Source organism: Vipera berus (genome assembly GCF_964194415.1).
Source record: "Vipera berus genome assembly, chromosome: Z".
NCBI classification, from domain to species: domain Eukaryota; kingdom Metazoa; phylum Chordata; class Lepidosauria; order Squamata; family Viperidae; genus Vipera; species Vipera berus.
The window spans coordinates 55,240,695-55,256,667 of NC_138205.1; the positions used below are offsets into that span (position 1 = coordinate 55,240,695).

Genomic DNA, 15,973 nt, shown 5'->3' on the forward strand with positions numbered 1-15,973 from the left:
ACCACGGAGACATCCTCAGACAAGCGCTGGCTCTTCAGCTTTGAAACGGAGATGAGCACCGGCCCCTAGAGTCGGAAACGACTAGCACGCATATGTGGGGGAACCTTTACCTTTACCTCAGATTAGTATGAGGGCACAGATAATCCCCAAAGTGGCCTCAATTGTTCTCAGAGAAAGTGCTAAGGACCAGATGACTGCAAAGAAATGCAATCCTTTCATCCTCCCACCCTCCAATCATAACTGTCAGAACCTATCCTTCCATTCCCCCATCATCCAGTCACAACTGATGAAGCTTCTTGGATAAGAAGCAAAATGTCTTCTTCCTTAAAAAGTAGTCCAATTGCCTTTTGAAAAAGTACCTTTGACACAGCTATGACCTGGATGACCAAGAATCTTCATAAACATATCCAGATCACATTTAAGTAGAAATATTGAAAATTCAACAGGGCTCACAAACTTTTTAAAACATTACTGTAATGGACAGCATATAGAAGACAAAGTGACTACTGAACATGTACATTTTTACCTCGTCCAGTGTTTGTATTATCTTATTGAATCCACAATTGATAATGATTGAATGGATGTGTTAGAACTCAAAACAACTTAAACAACTTAAAACTATAGTGATAATATAGATTTGAAGATATGTTTTTTAAGCCTCACGCACCAGATAATTGGTAACTTCCATCAAATTGCTGGCCAAATCTATATAATAACAATAGCAAAAGCACTTAGACTTATATATTGCTTCATACAAGAGTTAATTATTTTTGGAAATACAATTAAATATTACATTATTCATGTGGAATGAATATTAAAGAAATAGGAACATTAATTCTCTATTAAATTTGTGAAGTAATGTGTAATGACTTAGCAAAAAGTATAGAATTACTTTTCTTAATATACTTAAGTCACTTTCCTTATTTAAATATTTCGACTTCACCTATAGGACATCTTTAGGCGGTCTCCTTACATCATCATATAGGCAACACCAAGAGTCCTTGGCAGTAGAAAGAGAACGGAGACGTCAGGAGAGAGAGGAGAGGCTGCAAAGAATAGAACGTGAAGAGAGAAATAAATTCAAGTAAGCAACAATTATTTAATCATTGTTACCTTAATGAATATAATAGAATTAAAAAATATTGGCTGCCTGTTAGCATCTCCACATTGATTTGTATTTTTCCATTTAATTGCATAATTTAACGAGCTCTTAAATCCTTTCTCTGAACATTTTGAAAAGAGAAGATACTCTTCAAAACAATTATTCCAGTTTTCAGCAAGAAAATGAAACAGCAACTCCTTTCTCTTTCCCAATTTCCCATAACTATCTAACCTAGAAGACTTTCAATGTGCACCAAGGGAATTCCAGGCTGGTCATTTTTCATTCACAGTGCCATGCAGCTTTAGTCTTCTCCAAGAGCAGACTAAGAAGAGCTCTAAACCAGAGTGAGAGGAAGTAAACATAGTCACTTTGCTTCTCTTTTAGAATCAAGGGAATCATGTCATTCCACATAGCCAGTTCCCAGGGATGCTTCATTCAAAGCAAAGCATTCCTTCAAGGCATGGCATGGCTATCTGGTTTCATATTTCATTGTATGGTATAACAATAAATTGATTTTTTTCTGTCTTCACAAATAACTAAATTGAAATAGGAATGACATTGTACATGGTAGATGTTATACTTTACATTATTTTATGTTAGTATTCAAAGTTATATTAGAAAAGAGTAAAGCGACTTTAGCTTACACAGAAAGTTTAAGAAGCTTTATTTCTATCAGTGCTAAAGACTTCAGTTTAACTCACTTGTGCAGGCACACTTCATTTAGCATTTATCTCAATTTGCAATCATTCGCAAATAAAATAGTAGTAAACAATAATACAAAATTTTATTTTCCAACTAATCTATACATTTAGGATAACAAAAGACTTTACTATGAAACTGATTAAGGCCTGTCAATTTTAGGCAATAGTTGGAACAGGCCAAAGGATTTTAATTAATTAAAGTCTCAGACCTAAGCTTGTTAACTTAAAGTTAGCATGTTTTAGAAATGGCCGCATTGCATCTCAGGGACAGCTTATTTAAGCAATGTTTCCACCCCGTGAAGGGGCAAAAAAAAAAAAGTTCAGCATAGGATATTGTAGAAAGTACTTGATCCAAATGAGAAGGCAGCAACCAATGATCTTCTCGGCATTTCTGTCCCTCAGCCACTATTTACTTGGCAGCCATTTCATTTAGTGACCAAGCCATTGGAAGAAAACGCAATAGGGTATAAGAGAGTATATTCAAATCATGCTATGTTTTCTTGTAGAAATTTACCAAAGATTTAGCTGCTTTTGTTTCATTTGTTGTTCCTTTGTTTCTTGCTTAAGTTTTCTTCTTTCTTGGTTTTTTTTATTTTACCTGTAACTTTCTGCATATCTCTTTTTTTAGTCAACATTATCTAGATAAAAGAGAAGAGCTGAGACAAGCAAGAGAAGAGAGGTTTGTACTTAGCTCCTGCTTTTGGCTGCTTTGCATTTCTTATATCCACTATTAAGAGGTGCATGATTCTATAAATACACTTCTAAGTAAACTTATAAAAGGACATAATACAGACATGCATAAAAATTGTTATATACAAAGAATCAGAAAAGTAATTACTGAAAACTTGACAAAAACAATACATGAGCTAGCTGGGTCCTTAGTATCTGTTCACCCTCATTGCCATATCTTGTTGTACAAGTGATGGATGCAATGTTGCCTCTAAAAATGTCTATTCATTTATCTTTTCAACCATGGATGCTCAACTTTCATTAGCTCAAGAACCATTGAATGCAGTGCTAAGGGCCATATTCCCAAAGTAGGCACAGTCAACTTCCAAAGTGGATTGGATCACTTTTGTTTTTTAAATTCCATTATTATGATTGACTGCAGTCAGCCAGTTATTTAGCCTAGATTCAGCATTCTTGTCCACCTATTGAGTTCTTCCCAAGGAGCTAAGAAAGGCAGAGGTTGTTTAATAATATTAAATGTACTGTTGTTGGATGTAAGCTGTTCCAAATAAAACTACCTTTTGCAATTGACTGAAGGTAACTGCTCAAGGTATTCAAGTGGTGCTCCAGATGTGTTAGAATTTCACTCAAGACACTCATCGCTATTGAAATTATCTTTGTTTTCTTTTGCCATAGTCATTATTATCTGTGGGTAATCTACAATTAGACTGACAATCTAAGGCTGGTGGAAATTTAGTAATTCAAATTCTAACCAAGAATTTAAGGATTATTAAGGTAAAACATTTAAGAATATAAACAGCTCCAAGGGGAGGAGGGGGGCTGTAATACAGTGATAGTATCAAGATCACATGAAGTATTAGTACTGCTTTACACAGCCTTAATATGACCATACTTGGAATACTGCATCCAATTTTGGTCACCACAATATAAAAAAAATGATTACAGGAATCGGTTATGTCTAGTATAGTGAAAAGAAGGAAGACATGATAGCAGTGTTCCAATATTTGAGGGGCTGCCACAAAGAAGAGGAGGTCATCCTATTTTCCAAAGCACCAGAATGCAAGACAAGAAGCAATAGTTGGAAACTAACCAAGGAGAGAAGCAACCTAGAACTAAGGAGAAATTTCTTGACAGTGAGAACAATTAATCAGTAGAACGGCTTGCCTTCAGAAGTTATGGGTGCTTCATCACTGGAGGATTTTAAAAAGACACTTGACAACCTTTTGTCTGAAATAATAGGTCTTTTGCTTGACCAGGGGGTTGGACTAGAAGATCTCCAAGATACCTTCCAACTGTGTTATTCTGTAAATTCTTCCTCTCCAGTTTGTTTTCACCTGTAGAAGTCCTTTTACTTCTTAACAAACTCAGCTGATCATTATCACTTTTGGGTGCAAAGCACGGTTTACTATCATTTCATTTTTGTCTTCTGATCCCTGTTATGGTTCAAACTGGGTCAGGATTTATTATATTATCATCATCATAGGTTCTTTTTGTGTGACATGCATAAAGCAACAAGCTTCTTGCAATGAATCTTATCTGCAGCAGCATCTTCAGCATCTTCCCATTTGATGTCCACTGTCCACAAGTCATCTTTTAACTTCTGATGCCAAATTTTGCATGGTCTGCCCCATGTCTGCTTTCCCTCTGGCAGCTCCCATCATACAGCATTTTTTGGGCATTGATGTTGTGTCAGGCAAAGAATATGACCAGTTAGATGCATTCGACGTTTCATCACAATGGCCTGCAACTTCCTATAAAATTTCTTCATTGGTGACACTAATGACATCCAGAATTCTCTGTAGGCAACATTGATGGAACATAGTGAGATTTTGTGCTGTGCATGCTGTTATCGCCCATGTTTCACTAGTGTAGATCACTGTTGGTACAATGATTGTCTTCTAAAGATGTAACTTGGTCTTCCTGTTTATTTTTGGAGTTGATCAAAAGTCGTGCTGGTATATTGCTGAAGCTTTAACAGTTCTGTGTTTTACATATACATCTGTGCTGCCATCTTGTGATAAGATGTTACTGAAGTATCTAAACTGTTGGTCATGTTCTGTTGGCCATTGGCCAGTTGTGATTAATGTGTTAAGAGGGTGACTCCCAATCAATATGATTTTGCTCTTATCCACACTAATACATAGTCCTGCTTTTCTAGTTTCAATCTCTGAGTTGGTAGTCATATCCTGCAAGGAGGCGCTAATTTCTGCCAACAAATCAACGTTGTCAGCAAAATCAAGGTCTGTGAGCTTTGTATAATTCTTTCAGGGAATTCCAGCATTTAATCAATTTATTGCTTTCTGCAAAACAAAGTATGGCAAGGAGAAACAAAAAGGGTGGTAAAATGCAGCTCTGTGTAATACCAATATAAATGTTGAAAAAGTTGGTGACTCCAAAATCGACTTTACACAGCAACTGCTGTTATGGTAGAGATTTTCTAAAGATGCTCCACAGATAGTTCTAACATTCTTGAAATTTATAAAAATTATGGCAAGTGGTCTCTGGAAGTGATGTATTGCTCAATAATGTTGCATAGCATGAGAATTTGTTCAGGGCATGAGCGGCCGCAAAGAAACTCAACCTGTTCCTCCTGCAGCATTTTACTAATTGCTTCTTGAAGGTACCTAAGGAGAATGATTGAGAACACTTTGCCAGATATGGAAAGAAGAGTGATATGTCAGTTATTATAATCACTTCCCTTTCTTGGGAAGCTTAATAATAATTCCCTTCTGCCAATTATCGGGAATGCATTGTATGCACTAACACATGTTTAACAACCTGGTCATCTCCATTACCAGATTATCTCTGCCAGCTTTCAAGAGTTCCACTGGATCTGGTCTACACCAGGGGTTTTATTATTCTTCAGTGCGCTAAAATGCACTATTATTCTACAGTGCACGTAGAACTTTAGGCTGTAGTCATGTCCAGTTCAATGTCCATTAATCCAATGGAATCGCCATTACTGAAATCATAGATTATACTAGGGGTTGACTGATTCAAGGTTTTTTGAATCTCATCTCTTGTTCTTCCCTTGTGAGCAAATATTTTCCATTCTTTTTAATAGGAACATTAAGACTCCTACTCACATTGGTTAGATCACAAACAATATGTATAATATCTTTATATTATTCCTATTTGCTGCTACTTGTACCCTTGCCTTCCAGCCACATGCGCTTATCAGCCCAGCAACTCTGCTTAACCTGGTGGTCCAGTTCTCTGTATTTGTCCTCTGCTGCTGTTCTTTCAGTGTCTGATCTCTTTGATGTTTTGCAATCTTGTGTTTGTCAATGAGATTCCAGATAACATCTTGAATCCATTGTTCTGTCTATGAACCTTGTTGTCATTCTATTATGTTGGCATTGTTGACAATGGCCTGTTTAAAATGTCTTCAATGTCTACACTGTCTTGCAATAGCTGTTGAAATGTGTTGGTCAATGTAAGTTGGAACTGGCATCATCCTCCAATTTCTGGGCTGCAAAAGGACATGCTGTTTGGCATCATATTTTCATGAACTTGAGTAGGAGTGATGCCATGACCAGGTAATGGACTGAGTTCACATCTGCACCTCACTAGATGCGTACATCAAGCAGTACCAAGAGCCACTCCCTACAAATGTATATACAGTGGGACAAAAAATTATTTAGTCAGCCACCAATTGTGCAAGTTCTCCCACTTAAAAAGATGAGAGAGGCCTGTAATTTTCATCATAGGTATACCTCAACTATGAGAGACAAAATGGGGGGAAAGAATCCAGGAAATCACATTGTAGGATTTCTAATGAATTACATCCCTCGGTAAAATAAGTATTTGGTCACCTACAAACAAGCAAGATTTCTGGCTCTCACAGACCTGTAACTTCTTTAAGAGGCTCCTCTGTCCTCCACTCGTTATCTGTATGAATGGCACCTGGTTGAACTTGTTACCAGTATAAAAGACACCAGTCCACAACCTCAAACAGTCACCCTCCAAACTCCACTATGGCCAAGACCAAAGAGCTGTCGAAGGACACCAGAAACAAAATTGTAGACCTGCACCATGCTGGGAAGACTGAATTTGTAATAGGCAAGCAGCTTGGTGTGAAGAAATCAACTGTGGGAGCAATTATTAGAAAATGGAAGACATACAAGACCACTGATAATCTCCCTCGTTCCGGGGCTCCACGCAAGATCTTATCCCATGGGGTCAAAATGATCACAAGAACGGTGAGCAAAAATCCCAGAACCACACGGGGGGACCTAGTGAATGACCTGCAGAGAGCTGGGACCAAAGTAACAAAGGCTACCATCAGTAACACACTACGCTGCCAGGGACACAAATCCTGCAGTGCCAGACGTGTCCCCCTGCTTAAGCCAGTACATGTCCGGGCCCATCTGAAGTTTGCTAGAGAGCATTTGGATGATCCAGAACAGGATTGGGAGAATGTCATATGGTCAGATGAAACCGAAGTGAAACTTTTTGGTAAAAATTCAACTCGTCGTGTTTGGAGGAGAAAGAATGCTGAGTTGCATCCAAAGAACACCATACCTACTGTGAAGCATGGGGGTGGAAACATCATGCTTTGGGGCTGTTTTTCTGCAAAGGGACCAGGATGACTGATCCGTGTAAAGGAAAGAATGAATGGGGCCATGTATCGTGAGATTTTGAGTGAAAACCACCTTTCATCAGCAAGGGCATTGAAGGTGAAACGTGGCTGGGTCTTTCAGCATGACAATGATCCCAAACACACCACTCGGGCAATGAAGGAGTGGCTTTGTAAGAAGCATTTCAAGGTCCTGGAGTGGCCTAGCCAGTCTCCAGATCTCAACCCATAGAAAACCTTTGGAGGGAGTTGAAAGTCCGTGTTGCCCAGCAACAGCCGCAAAACATCACTGCTCTAGAGGAGATCTGCATGGAGGAATGGACCACAATACCAGCAACAGTGTGTGCAAACCTTGTGAAGACTTACAGAAAACGTTTGACCTCTGTCATTGCCAAAAAAGGGTATATAACAAAGTATTGAGATGAACTTTTGTTATTGACCAAATATTTATTTTCCACCATAATTTGCAAATAAATTCGTTAGAAATCCTACAATGTGATTTCCTGGATTCTTTTCCCCCATTTTGTCTCTCATAGTTGAGGTACACCTATGATGAAAATTACAGGCCTCTCTCATCTTTTTAAGTGGGAGAACTTGCACAATTGGTGGCTGACTAGATACTTTTTTGTCCCACTGTATAGTCAATTTTGTTGTCATGTTGCTTTGTGAATGCACTTGTGGGCGAATAACTGTTTCCAATACATTGAATGTTCATACAGCAAAATAAGGTGAGGTATTCACTGTTATCATTCATTTGTAGAGCCAAACTGTGTGGCTCAATGACATGTTCTATGCCAGGAATCCCCAACCTATAGTCTGTGGCCCAGTACTGCCCTATTGGCCACTGGGCCCTGGGAATAGCTGGCGAGGGCCCCCCCACTTGCGGTGGCACTGCCACATGGGCACTAGCAGCCCCATGTGTGCATGTGTGGAGATGCTAGCACCACTTGCATTATCACACAGGCATCAGCAGCCCATTTGCACATGCGTGCGGGCACCAGATTGCATGCTGTGGGTGTGCGCAGCCTGCTTGCACAAGTGCACACAAGCTAGCACAGCCATCGTGTGCACGCCCATTTGCATATGCGTGCACACACATTTCCCTGCTGCTCCCTTTCCTTCCAGGCCGCCAAGCCGGAAGGGTTGGGGAGCACTGTTCTATATTGTCCATCAATCTAGGCATTCAGGTCTCAGATAACCAATTTTATGTCATGATTGGTAATATCGTCTCTTGGTGCTGATCATAAAAGTCATCTTTATCTGCTTTTTTGGTCTCGTCCATTGGTGCATTGATCTCAATAATGATAAATTTTACATGGTGGGATAGGAAACAGGCTTCCACTCAACCAACACAATTGCCCTCTTTTTTCTGAGAATCAATCCAATACCACAAATGTGTGGTTTTCATGACCAGGGTGCACAATGACTTTTCTCTCAATAATCATTCGACCTCTGCCAGTGCACCTCATTTTGCTTATACCAATGTATTTAGGTGGTAATTGTTGAATTCATACAATAGTTATGCCAACTTCCCAACTTGAGCTAGGGTAAGTACATTCCATCTTCGTATTCTTGTAATAGCTTTTGTGCTCAACATGAAGCCCTGCATCAGGCAATCCTGCACCATCATCAAGGATGGTTCAGTGTTGACATGCTGGTTTTGGTCTGGTTTTTGGTTTCTACTTGCTTTTTCCATAACAGTCAGGTTTTTACAGGGTAGGGTTGCTAGCCCTACTCCTAACGCTCCTCCTTTATCAGGCTTGGGATTGGCAATAACAGCTTCTGAGCTATTCAATCCACCCAGTCCCCACCACAGGCAGAGTTCTTATATATTATATAAATTATAAAGCTGCTTTTTGCAATTGACTGATGGTGACTTTGTCTATGCCAATATTTTCAAGTGATTTGAAATATTTTCCAAATGTTTTCAGATTCCAAATAAGGAGCCTATCACTATTGGTACTGTCTGCAGTGGTTCTATTTCTATTATCAAGTTTCAATAAGCCTTCATGTTCCTCTATGGAGTTTGAGGGTGGCACATTTATCCAGTCCAAAATCCATTGCAATATCTTGACAGTATACTATATACAGACAGTGTTGTGCAGTGATTCTATTTTAGATAGCATTGTTCCATAAGTAGCCCAAAAGAGCTTTTTCACAAGGTAACTGGATTTTTTTTTTGAAGACATTTCACTTATCATCCAAAAAACTTCCTCAGCTCTGACTGGATGGTGGGGAATGACTGGATTTATACTCCTTGCAGACAGCTGGTCATTTGCATTCTTTTAGAGTATCCTGGAGGTTTATCTAAGTCATCCAGGTCAGCTGAGTAGTGCAAGTGGGTGTGCAGCCTTCTTGGAACTGCTGAAAGGACTGTGTTGTAGACTGGAGATAGATGATGGTTTGTTTTCCTATGTTGTGCCATGTGTTTATGAAATGGTTAAGGAAAATAGTCTGGCCTTCCGGGAGTGTGCAGTACACAATAAGGAAGACAGAAGCCTTAATATTGAAGTTAACTAAAACACATCAAGGAAATCCTCAGAACGTGTGGCTATCCCAAGTGGACCTTCATCAAATCCCAAAAAAGACACAGCAAGAGCTCCTCCATAACAGAAGAGAACAATAAATGAAGCAACATTGTCATTCTATAAGAATATTGGAAAAGCTTAGGAGTACAGCCAACACAACATATGTGCACATTTCAAACCCACAGATATACTAAGGCAGAAGCTTGTCCACCCCAAGGATAAAATATTCAGACACAAACTGAGCAACATGGTATATGCAGTACAATGCAGTGAGCCATGTGCAGATATGTATGTTGGGGAAACAAAACAACCACTTCATAAACACATGGCACAATCAGGACAAGATTCAGCAGTCCATCTGCATTTAAAAGACAAAGGTCATTCTTTCAAAGACAGGAAAGTCCACATTTTGGACAGAGAGGACTGCTGGTTTGAAAGAGGGGTCAAAGAGGTCATCTATGTCAAAATTAAACAGCCCTTTCTCAACACAGGGAGGGATATGACATCATCTATCTCCAGTCTACAGTATAGTCCTTTCAGCAGTTCCAAGAAGGCTCCACACCCATTTGCACTCCTCAGGTGACTGATGACACAGATAAATCACCAGGTGGCCTCAACAACTCTCTAATACAAGGGTGTCAAACTGGCGGCCTGTGGGCTAGATGCGTCACGTGCAGGCTATTTATTTATTTATTGCATTTTTATACCGCCCTTCTCCCGAAGGACTCAGGGCGGTGTACAGGGCAATAATACAAAACAGGATACAAAAATTAAAAACAAATTAAATAATGCCCCAGGTTAAAACAATAATTAAGATATGTTTAAAATCCCAACCCTAACCCATCAGACCAGGTCAGACTGCTCAAATAGATACGTTTTTAGATCGCACCGGAAGGAGCGAAGGTCGGGGGCCGTCCGGAGCTCAACCGGCAAGCGGTTCCATAGGTCTGGCGCGCCCACAGAGAACGCTCTCCCCCTGGGGGCCACCAATCGACATTCTTTGATCGGAGGCACCCTGAGGAGGCCCTCTCTGTGGGAGCGCACTGGACGGAGGGAAGATGACGCCGGCCGCAGGTGTTGCCGTAGGTAATCCGGACCCATGCCATGTAGGGCTTTGTAAGTCATTACTAACACCTTGAATCTCACCCGGAGGACAACCGGCAGCCAATGCAGCTCGCGGAGCAAAGGTGTAACATGGGAGTATCGGGAAACTCCCAGCACAACTCGCGCGGCTGCATTCTGCACCAGTTGGAGCCTCTGAGTGGACTTCAAGGGCAGCCCCATGTAGAGAGCATTACAGTAGTCTAGACGAGAAGTCACGAGCGCATGAGTGACTGTACGCAAGGCATCCCGGTCTAGATAGGGTCGCAACTGGCGCACCAGGCGAACCTGGGCAAAGCCCCCCCTAGTCACAGCTCCAATATGCTCTTCTAAGGAGAGCTGTGAATCTAGAAGGACCCCCAAGTTGCGCACCCTATCTACGGGGGGTAATAGCTCACCACCCCATGGCCAGAGATGGGATAATCGGAATTTCCCGGGATGCCGGCACGAACAGCCATTCAGTCTTGTCAGGGTTGAGTCGAAGCCTGTTCCTCCCCATCCAGACCCGGACCGCCTCCAGGCAACGGGACATCACGTCGAGGGCATCACTGGGGTGGTTCGGGGTCGAAATAAAAAGCTGGGTATCATCAGCATATTGATGATACCCAACTCCGAAACCACGAATGATCTCACCCAGCGGCTTCATATAGATGTTGAACAGGAGAGGTGAGAGAACCGATCCCTGAGGAACTCCACAAATGAGAGGTCTGAAGGTCGATCTCTGCCCCCCTGCCAACACCAACTGCGAGCGTCCCAGAAAGTAAGAGGAGAACCACTGGAGAACTGTGCCTCCCACTCCTAACCCCCTGAGACGTCGCAGCAAGATACCATGGTCGATGGTATCAAAAGCCGCTGAGAGGTCTAAAAGGACTAGGACAGAGGAGCAACCCCTGTCCCGAGCCCGCCAGAGATCATTCACCAGCGCGACCAATGCCGTCTCCGTGCTGTACCCGGGCCTGAAACCTGATTGGTACGGGTCTAGATAATCAGCTTCATCCAAGAACAAAGGGAGCTGCTGCGCCACCACGCTCTCAACAACCCTCACTCAAAGAGGCAGTAATCACTGCCTGGAGCCAGCCTCGTGTCCCATCCCGGGCCGCATAAGTCAGCCAGGAGGGACACGGGTCCAACAAACACGTGGTGGAGCTCAGCTTCCCCATGATCTTGTCCACTTCTTCAGGAGTCACAGGGTCGAACTCTTCCCAGATTAAATCGACAAGGCTGCCCGTATCCTCATCGTCAGACTCTGCCCAGTCAGAGTCCAGACCGGTCCGGATCCGAGCGATTTTGTCTGACAGAAATCGACTAAACTCCTCGGCTCGACCCTGCAAGGGTTCCTCCCTCACCTCCTGATTAAGGAGAGAGCGAGTTACTCTAAACAGGGCGGCCGGGCGATTATCTGCGGACGCGATGAGGGTGGCAAAGTGGTTAGACCTTGCCACCCTCATCGCCGCGAGATAAGTTCTCGTAAACGACCTTAGTCGTAACTGGTCGGATTCGAATCAGCTGGATCTCCAACAGCTCTCTAGGCCCCGTCTCCGACGCTTCATCTCCCGGAGCTCCATGGAGAACCATGGAGCCCATTGGGATCTGCGCCGGGTCAAGGGCCGCATGGGTACAACTTGGTTGAGTGCCTCTGTGGCTGCCCTTTCCCAGGCTCCCACTAGGGCATCGACCGAGCTGTGCGCAAAGGAGGCAGGTGGGGGCCCAAGTGCCATTTGGAAACGCTCAGGGTCCATCAGGCGCCTAGGACGGAACCATCTTATTGGCTCAGCAACCCCACGACAGGGAGTGGCAAAACGGAAGACCAACCGCAGGAGATGATCGGTCCATGACAGGGGTGTAATAATTGGGGACCCCCCCCCCGAGATCATCTAACCACCGTCCGGATAGAAAAACCAAATCGAGCGTGTGACACCCCCCCCATGAGTTGGGCCCTGAATAACCTGCATCAGGTCCATGGCCGTCATGGAAGCTATGAACTCCCGAGCTAACTCAGATGATCCCCTCAGGGATGGTAGGTTGAAGTCACCCAAAACTATAAGTTTGGGGAACTCAACCACCAACCCTGAGAGGATATCGAGAAGCTCAGGCAGGGCTGCTGCTACGCGACTAGGCGAAACGTACACCAGCAGCAAGCCCAACTGAGCTCTAGGGCCACATCTCAGGAGGAGGGACTCACACCCGACTATCTGGACTATGGTGGCCTCCCGCGGACATAAGGTCTCCCTCACAACAACTGCCACTCCACCGCCCCTACCCTGAGCCCGAGGCTGGTGCAGCACCCGGAAGCCTGATGGGCTAAGATCAACCAGGGGGACCCCGCCCTCTGGGCCCAACCAGGTCTCCGTGATGCAAGCCAGGTTCGCATGCTCCTCCTCAATCAGCTCACGAATGAGAGGTGCTTTATTCATTACGGACCTGGCATTAAAATACACGAGCCTGAGCTCAGGTGGCTGCTCATCCTCGCTCCTGGTACCACGGGCTGAAATCATAGGGTCGGAGCGCATCACCGCTTGAAGACAGCGGGGACGCACTCCCGGATATTGATGTGGCCCTCTGTTCATACACCTGCAGCCATTCCCTACCGCTGTGGGAATAGGCAATCCCACACCCTGCTCCAGGGCCCCGTAGGCCCCCAGCCCAACCCTCACCACGGCGCGATCAGTCCCCGACCTGGTCTGAGAAACGGTTGGTGGAACCCCCCTAGTTTCCAACCGAACCTGTAAACCCACCCCCTCCCTAACCCCACAAAACATTTAGCTAAAAAGCACACCAGGGGCCTCTTGTTAAATTTGGAAAGGAGGCTCCTGTCCCTGCCCAGCCATCTCTCGGGGTCCCAATAATTGGGCCCGTCATCAAGAGGAGGAATCAAAAAACAGGCGGGTCACTCCCAGGAAGGGGGGTACCCCTAAGAGCAAATAAATCCTTGCTAGAGTAGTGTAACCGAGCCATAATTGTCTGTGAGAGTCCAGCAGGGCAGACCCATGATTAATGCCCACCCCGGCTCCACAAAGGCAAAAAAAGTCGTATGTCACAATACGTCACGTGACACATTTGAGTTTGACACCAGTGCTCTAAAAGAATGCAAATGACCAGCTGTCTACAAGGAGTATAAATCCTTCCATTCCCCACTATCCAGTCAGAGCTGAAAAAGCTTTTTGGATGAGAAGCGAAATGTCTTCAAAGAAAAATAAGATGTCAAGTTGTCTCATGAAAAAGCACCTTTGGGATAACTATGACCTGGATGACTGAGAATCTCCATAGACGTTTTTCTATAAGCTTCAGGTCTTCCCCGTAAAAGAGGGGGATAGCCTGGCAAGTATTTTCGATGTTTAATAGTCATGGCCTGACTTATTCAGTATTGTTGACAGAGAAACTAGTGCAATGAGAAGCAGTAGTGACTACAGTGAGTCTTTGAAAGATTCCTTTCTTGATATTAACCTTACCTAATCTATTACCATCAACCATGTCTTCATTTGTGTCTTTCAATCTATGCACAAAGGTTCTGATGTTTTTACTGACTGGCAGGGAGTGAAATGCCTTCTTGTAATCAATCCGTACTACATTCAAGTTGGTCTTTTTTCTCTTGCAGTTTTCCAAAATCACGTGATCAATTAGGAACTGATCTTTTTTTCCTCTGCTGTTTGGAGGTTTCCTTTCTGCTCAAGTGGAAACAGCTTGTTTTCAACTAGATCTCTCACACCAGTTAGCAATTTGAAAATTATTGGCAAGCAGGTAATTGGCCTATAGCTGCCTGGTACTGCCCCCCCCCATCTTTCATTATCAGATGTTAACAAAATCAAATGAATGCAGACCAGTCAGATGTTTCAGCCAGAAACTATGTAATTCATCTTCACCTGATGTTGATCGATTCTTGGTAATTTCTCCATCATTCCTGCTAATATTATTAATTCTTTCATTTCAGCTTCTTTTTATTCTTACCAGTATTTAACTCTTTTAGCCAAGATGCATTCTTGTTGTATTTATGTGAGTTATCCCATAGTTGTACCAGGTGTTGACTGGTTCATTACATCTCCCCATTGATAGATTGGTAGAAACATTTAACTCAGATTGGATATTCTATCTATAATGTGCAATTCAAGTTTTATGTCTTTTTTATTTTCTTGGCTGTAACTATGTATTTGCTCCTTTATTATTTCCAGTGTTTCTGCAGCTGTTATTTGCTCCTTTATTATTTCCAGTGCTTCTTAATCTTCCTTGTTTCTAGGATATATTTCTTGATCAAATGTTTGGTGTTCTTGCTTTTCAAACTATTTTATTTCATCTGTTCTACCTTGTTTTCATTTCATCCTAACATGCTAATCTTATTTTCCACCCTGATCTTCCATTTTGGTGCTGCACAGTTTGGCTTTTTTTTCTTTTTTAATTGATTTTACAACCCATGTATTCGGTTATAACTGCAGCCATGCTGTACATTAGTTGATTTGTTCCTTGAAGAGAGATGGTGCTTTTATTTGATATTATGGTATTGGCATCTTTTAATATTTATACTAGCTGTTTCAATGCAGGAAACCTTACTCTGCTCTTTTTGTGCTGCTTTAGATACTCAATTATTCTGTGTTTCAGTTCTTTTTGAGGTAGAGAACTTGTTCTTTTCTGGGGAAAAAGTGGAGGAGAGAGTGCCTAGTTTACAAATGAAAATTATTCAATAGCTATGTTGGCTTTCTCTACTGCTGGCTCTTCCAATTTGCCTCTACATTCTGAGAAGTTCTGGCAAAGCTTCCATTTCTTTATCATAGTTAGATTTTTGCAGTTTTTTTGTAATTTTGCTTCAATGAATACTTTATTTAATAAATCAGTGCTGATCCGTTAACTTCTGTTCTGTTATTTCTGAATCTGGATGTTGTTATTTCCAGAACCAATGCTTATCTTAATTTTCCTCATAAAATTGCATCTCTCTATTATAGTTACGTTTTCTATTTGGAAAATAGCTAATTATCACTAGCTGGTTCATGGATTTATTCTACTTTTTTAAGCAGAAAGTTATCTTGAAGTCTGAAAGAAGAGACAAGGGCAAATCAGATTCAAAATATTTGAGGGACATTTTCATGATAGAAAAAAATAAATTTATTTGACAAAATATCTGGTAAAATATTCTACAATATAATATAATATAATACAATGCAATGTAATGTCTTTAAGAATAGTATAAAGTTCTAAGAATAAAAGTACAATGTTCAGTTTTGAAGATTAACCATTTGGCCTGTATATCTCAAAGATATACTGGCCAAATGGTTAATGTAGATTT

The 15,973-nt window shown here is 42.1% G+C and overlaps 1 protein-coding gene across 2 annotated transcripts in view; it reads left to right on the forward strand.

Annotated features, from left to right (window-relative positions):
• The window catches only part of FHOD3 (formin homology 2 domain containing 3), a 370,562-nt gene that overhangs the window by 213,447 nt on the left and 141,142 nt on the right, over window positions 1-15,973 (forward strand). For both annotated transcript variants that reach the window (XM_081344817.1, XM_081344818.1), the window contains exons 13-14: window positions 950-1,084; window positions 2,432-2,482. In XM_081344817.1, coding sequence (XP_081200943.1) covers window positions 950-1,084; window positions 2,432-2,482 — 186 coding nt within the window. The remainder of the gene's footprint in view (window positions 1-949; window positions 1,085-2,431; window positions 2,483-15,973) is intronic.